The sequence below is a fragment of the Acanthisitta chloris genome, unplaced genomic scaffold, assembly GCF_000695815.1.
Source record: "Acanthisitta chloris isolate BGI_N310 unplaced genomic scaffold, ASM69581v1 scaffold25497, whole genome shotgun sequence".
NCBI lineage: Eukaryota > Metazoa > Chordata > Aves > Passeriformes > Acanthisittidae > Acanthisitta > Acanthisitta chloris.
Genome location: NW_008681339.1, coordinates 16,373 through 27,826, shown reverse-complemented (window position 1 = coordinate 27,826; position 11,454 = coordinate 16,373). Strand labels below are relative to the sequence as shown.

Here is an 11,454-nt window from a genome sequence, read left to right as displayed (position 1 = left end):
CTGATCCCCATCTCCTCTGAGAGGGTGCTGAGCGACCCCCGGGGCTGGAGCATCCTCTCTGCACTGCATGGGCCGAGGGGGTTTGTTGGCTGCTCGTGTTAATAATTTCTGTGCCCATAATACCCGAGTGCAGCCCCGCGGTGCGGTGAGGGTGGGGACAGAGCCGGACTGTGTGTGCTCGGGGAGGCTGGCAGCGGTGCCTTAGGTCAGTCCGAGCAAAGGTTTTCTTCAGTCGGATCGGGGCGGAATTCCACCGAAAATCATTCGCCTGTAGTGCTGATCCAAACGGGAATTAGCTGGGTCATGGCTTGCACCCTCTGCTTCCTCCCTGGAAAAGCTGCTGAGGCAGAAGGCAGCGCTGCTGATGCTGAACTGCTTGTTCTGAGGCTTAGAGCAGGCTCCGATCCAACGGCTCTTCCAGATGCTTTTCTGCTTCCATTCTACCCTGGGCTAGGTTTCTGGATTCGGTGGAGCTGCAGGAAGCACAGCCTGTGTTTATCACCCAGCGCAGCTGGGGAATGACTTGCTTTTGATCTAGTATTCTCTCCGTGTCAGCTGTGTGAGTCCATGGTCTGTTTTCTGCTTGCTTTAGTATGACAAAGCTGCTATCAAGTTTTAGCCTCAGGCTGCCAAAATCCGAGCCTGGAACTTTCCCAGATAGGTGAGTCTGGATGGCATCTGTGGCTTGGAAATGTAGGTATTGCAGCCTTCTGACTGCGTATGGGCTCATGTGGTGCCTTGTTGGGCAACGTTTGCTTGAATGCTGCCAGAGCTGCAGCTACAGTTTTTCTCCTATGGTGAAAGCTGTGTGTGTGTCCCTGTGAGTTTTGCTTAGAGGGACAATCTCCACTCTGAAGAGATGCTGCCAAACTGTCTACTTCCATATTTTCCCTGTCAGAAGGGAGGCGATCACTTCTTTTCTGTAGGAAATGCCATGTTACTGACATCTAGTGACAGAGATACCTGGAGTTCTTTAGGCTGCAGAGTGGCCATGTTCCAGGGAGAGCATCTGAGAGATCTCTGAGAGATACCATGGCTGCTGCTTCCTCCTCCTGAGACAGCACAGCTCTGGCCCTTGGGGAGCAGAGTCTTGAGGCTGTGAAGGGTTACATCTTGAGTCCTTTGAAACACAGATGACTGGAAATGCACTCTAGTGTGATAGTATCTCCTTTTTCCTTTGATGGAGCAGGAACAATCACTAAACAAAAGGGGCTCTGTAAAGAAGCTTCCTGTGCCCCTACTTAAACTCCTCTTGTCTCATCCCTGCATCAAGGAATGGTGAACCAACGCTGTCTTTGCAGCAGTATCTGACAGTGGTTTTCTAAGCTTCTGCTGCTGAAGACCATTAGAGTATTTAAAGGCTGTTGTTAGGGTTCACTGGAGGATGGATGGAAGTACAGCCTGGGGTGCCAGAATGTAATTGGTGTGTAAGGCAGAGTCAGCTTCTCTCCTTTAGTGAGTGACCTATGGAGGCAGAAGTTACTGGCAAGCCATGTATTGTGATCCTGGCAGGAGGTTGGCAGCTCAGCTGAAAGCTTGCAGGAAGAGACACAGAATGTGAAATTCAGTTATCTGCTCCCCAGTAATAGTAGAGAGAGAGGCACTGGCAAGTCAGAGCACCCAGACCATTAGTGGCCTGCAGAACACAAGCTCTTACTCAAACTGCTCTCTGCTTCTAACTTCTTCTGTTGAAAGATGAATAGAAACCACGTCACTGTTGAGGTTTCTAGCTCAAGAGTGAAAAGCAAGTGGAATTTGCTTCAGAGTGACTTCAGGACTGCCTTGGTAGAATTGATAGAAGTGGAAGAAGGCTTTGGGGCTGTTCAGATAATGTTGAGCTCAAAATAAGGTGGAGAGGTGTGTTAAATGCTGTTCCTGTGATGTTTCACCAGAGTGAGGGAGCTTCTTGTGCTTCCCTGTGTCAGTATTTATCTGTTGTTACTCTCCAGCCTGGCTGCATGCAGTATGGCACGCAGCAGTGGGCTGTAGGAGGAGAGCCTGGTAGGAGAACGTGCTTCTCTCCCTGCCCACCGGCCATGGGGATTTATGGGATTGGGTTTAAAATAGGAACGGTTTCTCTGAAACTGATGGGTTTATCTCAGGAGCTCTTTAGCTCAGGGTATGCCCCTTAAGTAAATTATGCAGCCTGTCTTCCCCAGGATGAAGTGGTTGCAGCTACTCTTGCTTAAAACCAAGTGCAGCCTATGGTGACTGGTGCAGCTCTCTGAGCAGAGCTTCGGTGCTCAGATTAGCTGGTGGAGTGATGGCATCATGGTGAGCTTAAGCCTTTGGGGTTGATAATGGCCTGAAAGCATGGGTTTTCCAAACAGCTCCAGTTTGCCAGAGCAGTTTGGCTAATCCCCCTCCTGCCTCAACTGTTGTCACTTGTCCAGGATCCTACTGATTTCTGGAATGCAGAAATGGTTACAGTTGGTGATTTGCCCTGGAGAGCTTCAATACCTCTCTTGGTTTCTTCCTGGATGAGAACTCAGCAGCTAATGTACCTTGAACTGCTTAGTTAGATAAGCTCATTAATGCACAGAAGTCTGTTAAGTCAGAACCCAAACTGTCTTTTAATAGACTACTGAAGGGGTTGGTTGCTTTACACTAGCTTATTAACTGACTTGTGATTGCTTTTCCTGGATGTGCTCTATGGATTCCAGAAATCAGCATTCCTGTTTTCATTCAAACTAGATGATGTCTGTGCTGTGGGAAGTTTCTAGCCCCTTAATGGAGTGACAGAGTCAGAGTAGCTGTGTCTTGGGCTCACTACTGATCATCCTGTGTTTCTTCATGCCCTGTAGTTGATGGCACAGCAAACTCGATGAAGCTCAGTTTGTCTCACAGTGGGGCTGTGGCAAAAATGGCTCTGCAGGTGAGCAGGAGTCCCCTCAGCTCTGCTCACCCTGCCCCAGTGTTGGTTAAAAGTAAATGGCAGACCATGTCTCATGCTTGTTTTCCCCACCTGTAGTGCCAGACTTTTTTTTTTCTTTTTTGGAGAGGTATCTCTGTGGTGAGAATAGCACCCATACAGCTGGCTTGGGAAAATACAGTTGATCCCAAAAGTGCCTTCTGAAATGAATGGATGAATACACTCAGCACTGTTGGGATGCTACTTGGGCTTGCCAAATCCTGAGGCAGTTGGGGTGGTAATGTGAAACTGTAGGTGTATTGTTAGGGGCAGTGCAAGAACTCTCCCTGCAGTCAGGCTGCTCCTGAGCAGTTGTTCTTGATCTGCCATGTCACACTGCACCTCTGAATAGAGGACACAGAGGATTTGCTGAGCAGATGCCACGATAACAGCCAGGCCTGGCTTGAGAGTTCTGCAGCTTCTGCCTGCACTGGACTTAGCGAAGCTGTTACGGAAGGATATGAACAACTGCATTTGTGCTTTCCTCAAGCAGAAATACCAATATACACTCTAAATTTATGGTATCTTTGGTACCATTAGGCTGTAGGCACATTACATGGCTAATGACATGTTTCCTCCAGACAGTACCTCATTCTTTTAGAGCTGGAACAAGAATCTCTTGCTTTGGATATGAAGCTGCAGTTACTGCAGCCGTGTTGCCTCTTACCACTGCCGCAAACTCACTAAAAATTTACTCATTTTCCTAAGCAGTGACTTTGAGCAGATCAGCTCTTTTTGTTTGTTTTTATTCATGCAGATAGAGTTACAAAAGGCAGAGAACTGTGTTTCAAAATTGGTGGTGTAGGTTGGAGCTACCACTGTGCCTGCTGGTGCAGGGAAGGATTAGTGGTGTATGTAGTGTCACCTTAAAGACCTCAGGTTATGGGACAGATGTGCTGGAGAAAATAGCTTGTTTCAATATCTGTATATCTGATTTTGGCTAGAATTCAGCTTTGCCTTTCATACCCTAATGAACAGATGACTGGTACTACAGCGGTGTCTTGTTACTGATGTGATGCTAAAGCTTCTCAAGTAGAGAGACCTTGGAAGGCTAATGCACTGGACAGAGACTGGAGGATTGGTACTGTGTGCTGTGGTGTTTCTGGAAGAGTTGCTGCAGATACAAACAAACTGTTGCAGAGGGAACAAACTGTGCTGGTTAGTTGATTCCTTAGGTGTGCCTTGTTTAGTCTAGAGAAGCTCTGTTCTGTGTGTTGTTCATTTTTCTATAGCTATTCTAGGTCAGAATTGATGGGGAGTAAATGGAAGGGGAAGGCTGGGCTCTTAGATATGCTGCTGGAGAGACCTGCTGCATCTCCACTTGCTAAGTGCAGGTTTAGTGCATCATCTCACCGAGTAGCTCCCGGTTCAGCCACTGAATTTGTGAACCTACTGACAGTCCAGCAGCAGGATTCTGCTCTCTGAGCCTGTTCTCCTGGCTGCACCCACACATTCCAAGTGGGTGGCACACTGCAGGCCCAAAAGGGCAAAGTCTGCCTTTTGGAGAACTACCTGTTTTTAGGTCAGACCTGATAAACAGAGCATTTTCCATCCATGATAGAATGAGTGGACAAAAGCAGGGTGTGAGACTTTATCTGTCTCTGAACAACCTCGGTTGTGGTCTGCAGCTCACCTGCTGCACACTGGATTCTGGGGCTTCATCCAGTGTGTCCCATTGATTTGAGAGAGGGATATTTCCTCATGCACACTCCCTGCACAGCCTGAGCAGGGACATGATTTGAGACAAGCGTGCTTGATTCTGTTAAGAAGGTGCACGTTACCACCTCAGTCATTTTAGGTCCAGCTAATCCTGCTGCTTTTCTGTTACGTAACTACTGAAATGCATTCAAATCCGCATCCCAGCGTTTTTGGTTTTGTATATGTTCTCTTTTTGTAGCTGTCCTAATGCTTTAACTCTGCCACAGTTGCTGTTAAGGTGTATTTCAATGCTTTCATCTTGACTTGAGTGAAAAGGCATTCTGGAAGGTCATTTCCATGGCAGCTTAACTGGTGGTGGGTTTATGAGTGTAAGTATGTGGTCTATCTGTGATGCTCTTCGTGATCCTTTTCTGGTTTTGGGTTGAAATGGAAGTATATGGGAATGTGAGCACTTGGCAGGACAGCAGGAAGCACACTGGCCTTAGGTGTTTGTAGGAGCTGCATTCAGATTTTGAATCTCTCTCCTACCCTGGTAGTTAGCTGCTGGAAGAGTGCAGAGTGTATCAAGAGAGGGCTGTTGTTCCTAAATTAAGGTGATTAGTCACCAGCTGGTGTGAATTCAACATCCATGTGAATCTTCTCTATACTTTAACTAGAATAAATCCATCCATACTGTAACTAGAAAACAGGGCTGTAGCTACCAGTGTGGAGCAGGTCGCCATATGTTCAAGCTAGTGAAACAGAAGGTGCAGAACTGCAAAGCTCTGAAAATGCAGTTGATGGATCATTAACCCAAAGGCTTCAGCTAGAGTCATCTTGGTTTCCAGGCACTTGGTGATAAACAGTTGAAGAAGTGGTGGGCTTTGCTCTTAAGCTGTGTCTGTCAGTGAGGTATTAGGCTGAAAAAACTCGGCAGCAGTGTAGGGCAAGCTCCCTAGAAAAGGCTGACTGTGGAGAGGAGCAGAATGAGTCATTGAAAGCTGATTGAGCAATGCTTTCTGACTCATGTCGCTAATGCACAGCGAGCAGATGAACCCATCTCTTGTGGTGGATTTCTTATTCTGGGGCCTCCTGATTCCAGCAGCCATGAGTCACTGCATGTCAGTCCCAAATTAATTTGAGCCCTGTTCCCTGCAGTTCTTAACCACTGCAAGCACTAGGATCTTTCGCTTCCGAAGCTGATCTGAAAAAACTATTCATTATTTTAAAATTTGTGGAAGATTGTAGCAAATCTGAACTGTACCACTAAAATCCTTGTTCTGATTGCAGTGTAACCTTGAAATAGTTGAGTATCTCTGAGACTTGTACTGAAAGACAAAGGAGGATCAAAACAAAGCAGGCTTGTTTTCACTGCAGCCACTTCAAGGAGACCCATTGTCATCTTAAAGAGCCATTCTTTTTGCCAGGCTTTAAGCAACTTTCTTCTGCTTTCAGCCCTTTGTATAACTTTCCTCTCTGTTCATAGATCTCTGGGCTAGTCATTCCACATCTTGAGTTTCCAGCTGTGTGGACATGCTCCCATTAGCTGATGGAAGGAACTCTCTAGTAGTCACTCTGATGTTGTGTCTAGGAGGGATGCAATGCAAGGCGTGACTCTTCGAACTCCTCAGGATGCTGAACTGCAGAAGTCAAGCAGAGCAAGGGAGATTGCTTATAATTGTGTTAAATACCTTGTGCAGTTGAGATGTCCTTGGTCCCTGATGCCATTATTTGGGAATGCAGCAAGAGGTTTATACCATGTGTGTCCTTCAGCTGCCGCAGAGACCTGATTGACAGCTGGTAGAGGTCATCTCAAACTGTTTCCTGTATTCACCATTTTTAGCCCAAGTGATTTTGCTTGGTATCTGGAAGCACTTTACTAATTGTCTGACACAAACTGAGTTAGGTAAATTGCACTTAAGTAGAGATGGAGAATTGTGGGTTCTTTTGGGCTTGAGGAGGATTGTAACTGGTATGGAATCAGGCTGCTGCTAAATGTGAAATAATGCTGGTGCCTGTCTCTTGGGTCTGTTTATGTTGCTAGGCTGCATTATAAAACACACTGGCAGATTGGTCCTGATCCTGTGGGTAAATCTCTAGTAGGGAAAAGTACCACCTCAGGTGTTACCCAGGGGCTCATGTGGCACAGAGCCAGTCCCTTTCTGACTTGGAGCAAGCTCAGTATGGAGTTGCATTGCCAGTGTAGCACAGCTAGCATGGATCAGCTGGTTGGTGGCAGGTCTCTGCATACTTCCATTCTGTACCAAATGAGGATTTGCAATAAGAGCAATCCTGGTCAGTGGAGGAAACTGGGAAAATGTTTTTAAGAGATCCATTGATTGAAGCAAATAAGCCATTGCAGGGGGATCTCCTGGGGAGTATTTTCTTGACCTGTCCTTACAGTTACCTGACTGTCCCTTCATTGGTGACATTGGAGACAAGACACTGAGCTAACAGCTCTGCAGTGTCAACCAATGCAGCTCTTAAATGTGCCAGTGAAGCTGGAGCCAGGAGCTAACAGCTTGGAAAGTTTGAAGCTTGAGCTCAGCTCCTGGTATATTTCTGTAATGAAGAATCCTAGCATTACATTGATTAAGAATTTTGTAAAGACAAAACCCCTTCAATCATGCTGTATCTGCTCTCCATCTAACATGCTTTTTTGTAACATACAAGATGAGGAAGCAGTTGGCTCTGCTGCCTAGCACTGTGATGCAATTAAAAATGCTGATACTTTTGTCTGTAGCTTAAGTGAAGCTATTACAGAATATGTTCTAACCTAAGATACGAGAAATCATAACCTTATTACCTCAGTCAACATTTAAAGTTTGTGAATTTTCTAAAGAGAAGGCTTTTAATTTCCAACTCTAAGCTTGATCAGCAGTCTTCTACATGTTTTGTAGTAATGTAGTAAATATTCAAATCAAGGCATTTTCCAAATGCAGTTGGCTTGTCATGCTAGCAAGAGGCTTTGTCTTGTATATGCTGCGTGTCTGATCCTGTTGCTCATCAAAGCAGACATTTCCTTTATGCTAAAAATAGTGAAACAAATAACTTAAGCAGCATTAAAACCCGAGGGAGATTATTTTTTTAAGACTAGGATGTGCTTTCTAGGATTTTTCTGGAAAGGGTTTGTAGGATTCTTATGATCCAGCTTTGACCAGTTGCATAAGCTTCCAGGAAGCTATTCTATACAATGCCAGTCTTAAAGAGGATGAAAATACTCTTCTTCACCTTTGATTGCAATAGTCCATATCTGAATGCGAAAGCCAGCACTATAGCAGTCTGAAAACACATCCTTGTTTCTTATCTGTAATGAAAACAATATTAAATAGGAAAGAATTTCCTAGAGTGGGCTTTCATTGTCATAATGCTTCTCATTTTTTTCATCATTCAGCCTGTGTGAATGACCTTTCAGATGTTTGTTGAATTACAGCTTCAGCATCTGCCAGACTTGTTTGGCAATTAAATTCAGTTCTCCATATTTTGGGTTTCAGCCCTGTGTGTTACCTCTCAGTGCCTTCTCATGCCTGGTGGGGCTACGAGTGCTGCATGTGAGCAGTTGTGGGTCTGTGCTTCAGCCACTTCCTTAAATCTGAGACATGGTTTTGTTGTGATGGCCTGTGGGATTGTCTTGTCTTCTGATGTGAGAATACTGGCTCTGGTGCCACTGCACTGTGTAGCCTTAGTCCCCCTGTGTGGGACAGTGAGCAGCCACAGGAGGCTTTTCCCACTTAAACTACATGGGAATCTTGGACTGTGTGCTGCCTCTGTCTTAATAGGTTTGTTTACAGAGACCTATCCTGGAATTAAATGAAATACTTGTGTCCTGAAGTTATAAAGTTTTACTAATAAGAGTGGAAGAAAAACATTTGCAGAACTCTTCTGTGCTAGATGGAGTCTCAGACATCAAAAAATGCTGGTGGCAGTACCACATGAAGGGACTGACAAGTGGCAGAAGGCAGCCTGTTAATAGCCAGAGACACTTGACCAGCAGAACATGGGACTGAAAGCCAGAAAGCTCAGTATTGAGCTGTGGGAAAACTGCTCAGCTGTTTCTCGCTGTTTTGACTTAACAACTGACTTTTTGGTTCTTAGTTCCCTTTTAATGAGGAGAAGCAGCCATCTGGAAGCTGAAAACCCATAACAAAGAAGTATGAGTAATGTTACTGTCTGAGGACTCACTTAGATGTAGCTAAATATGTTGGTGTAAAGGCTTAAGAAATTTAAACTTTCTTTTTTTGTCTTTCTGAAATTAAAAGTAGTGTCTGCACTACAAACCTTTGTTTAGCACAGAACTCAGATCTGCAGTAGTTCCTTCAAATGGGCACTACTTTATTGAATATAGAGCATATGTTACTCTTAATAATCCAGGCTTCCACCTTGGTAGTCCTTTTGTCCCTCTGATGTGTGTATTGCTTTTATATTCTCTTTTTTTTTCCCTGACCTTGAAATGATCTGAGGTTAGGTCACTTTAACTTTGTTGTTGCAGTGTTCCCAAACAGACACATATCTATTCCCTGTCAGCATCTGGCTCTAGGCTGCCTCTCCCTATCCTTCTCACCCAGCCCAGACAAGTGGGTGTAGGCTAACCCACCCAAACAGCAGTGTGGAGATGGTTGGTTATCTAATGCTCTGCAGTGCCAAAACTGAGAAGTACCTGTGTGATTGTCCCAAGGCTGCCCTGTCACAGCTGTAATGCTCTTCTCGGGACTCAGCCAACCAAGCCATTGTTACTGTGGGTATTATAGCTTGAGCCTAAGTGAGTAGGAGTGTGTATGACTACAGGAATGGGGTCTGGAGAAGTAACTGTATGTTTTAAGCAGTCTTCTGCATCAATAATATCTGCCAGATTTGTATCTCTCTACAAAACAACCTTCTCTGAAGAAAGAAGGTTGGCAGCTTAAGAGAGTAACTTCTGAGGCACTGTCCCCCAGTTCAAGTGGATCATGGTTCGTGCTTCAGTGGTATCTCTTGGCCAAATTGTTCGCAGGATTCTGAAATGTAACTGGGTACAGCTGCTAGGGATGAGCAAAGGCTCTTAAGTTGGTGTATAAAAACTGTGTAAAAGTGGTACTAAACCAAGGTGTATTTGTTGCTAAGAACCCTCTGCTGTATGGTGATAGGCTTGGTGACATCTCAAACATTCCTGTGGAACTGTGTGCAAAAAACCTATGAATTTCATCTGATTTGTATCTCAGTCATTGGGGAGATAGACACTTAACAGTAGAAATCAAGGGTCTTTGATTTGCTTGTAGTTCCAGGCCTGTGTGTTTTCTCATATTCAAAGGATATGCCTTGGATTCTGATACTTGAGGCTTGATCTGTCCGTGCTGATTTTTGGAGTGAGAAGTAAGCCTGTATCTATTTCAGTACCAATTTTAGGCTTCAGTCCTGGCTACAAGTTGTTGCTGTACAGCCTGTTGATGATACGTGCCCTCTCTTACTCCAGGTATTAAGCAACATGGGAAGTGAAGACTAACGTTCCATCATGATCGGAGGCTTATTCATCTATAATCACAAGGGAGAGGTTTTAATCTCTCGAGTCTACCGGGATGACATTGGGTAAGTGCTTCTGTTGCATCCCTGGTTTTTGCATTTCTGTCTCATTTTGATGCAGTAAACAATCCAGAGCTGCTTTGTTCTGCATTAGCTGTGCATGCATGTAAGATTGCAACTCAACTTGCTGCTCTAGGCTTAGCTCAGAAAAAAACTATTTATGCCCTGGTCACCTACAGATGATAGTAAAGGATGGCCTGCAGGCAAACTGGGACTTTCTGCTGGGTGGCAGAGATCTGGGCATTACTCCAAATGCTTCAGCAACATGGGCTGCCACTGTGGGAGTCTGCCTCACTGTAACCATTAAAACTTTACAGGAGCAGTAATGTGGGAGCTGTCTGCCACACGTTCCAGCCAGGCCTCTGAATTAGTTTCAGACACTGATGTCTAACATCAAGTACAGACATGCAGGAGACTGTGGTCATGGAAACTTATATCTGCAAGCAATCTCGTAGTAACCACAGCTGTATTCCTAAAGCTGGCATTCTGTGCCCAGCTTTGTACGTGAAAAGCTTACATTCCCTGGGAAGTTAAAGTTGTGGGAAGCACTAAAAACCTTCACTAGGTTGTAGGTGTCTTGTTGCACTTCACACAAGTGTTATATGGTGCTCACTTAGACTGGATATGTGCAATCCTTAGGCTGCTATTTCCCAGAAGGGATCTTGCTAAAAATGTAATGTCTCGTAGGCAGCTGGATCATGCTATAAGGAGCCCAGTATCAAGAGATGGTGCTGCTTGAGATGAAAACACTAAGTCTAAGGGTTTCTTGAACAACAGTAGTCCTCCTCGTGGGTTTTCATTAGTGTCAGGCATTAGGTGGAAGTTAGTAATTAAGTTGACAAAGTTAAGACATAGCTAATGGAAGCAGGGCTGTAGTAGGTGTTAATTCAAAGTCCAATGAGAGAGATCCTTCAGGCTACTATAGGAAAAAATAGTTTGAACCAGGTCTCCAGAATGACCAGTGAGCAGGATGTGCTGTCAGATAGCTTGCTGCTATAAACTGCAAAAAACTGTCAAGCCAGTCTGCCTTCAGACTGCTCTGGTCTGGAGAGTGTGTCCCTTCTGGTTATGGATTGTCTAGTGGAGGTTAAAAGTTGGCGTAGAATCAGTTGCTAGTCAAGGCTTGCAGTGTTCCATTGATTGAGGAGTAGTCAACATAGTGTCTGTAATGAGTCTTCACCTAATGAGCTTTTCGGTCTCTTGCTCTAGGTCAGCTAAGGCAAAGGAGCTGTTCTAAGGTAACTGAGTTATTCCAGGACTTCCACACATAGCTGAGCCAAGGAAGCATTGTATTTCTCAAGCAGAAAGCCACGGGCTGTGAACTTTTGCCTCTTCTCGGTTCAGTCTTC

The 11,454-nt window shown here is 45.0% G+C and overlaps 1 protein-coding gene across 3 annotated transcripts in view; it reads left to right on the top strand.

The window, feature by feature from the left end:
* Nucleotides 1-9,995: 9,995 nt before the first annotated feature.
* Nucleotides 9,996-11,454, top strand: part of AP2M1 (adaptor-related protein complex 2, mu 1 subunit) — a 17,110-nt gene continuing 15,651 nt past the window's right edge. For all 3 annotated transcript variants that reach the window (XM_009078080.1, XM_009078078.1, XM_009078077.1), the window contains exon 1: nt 9,996-10,111. In XM_009078080.1, the coding sequence (XP_009076328.1) occupies nt 10,038-10,111 (74 nt within the window). In that variant the 5' untranslated portion in view covers nt 9,996-10,037. The remainder of the gene's footprint in view (nt 10,112-11,454) is intronic.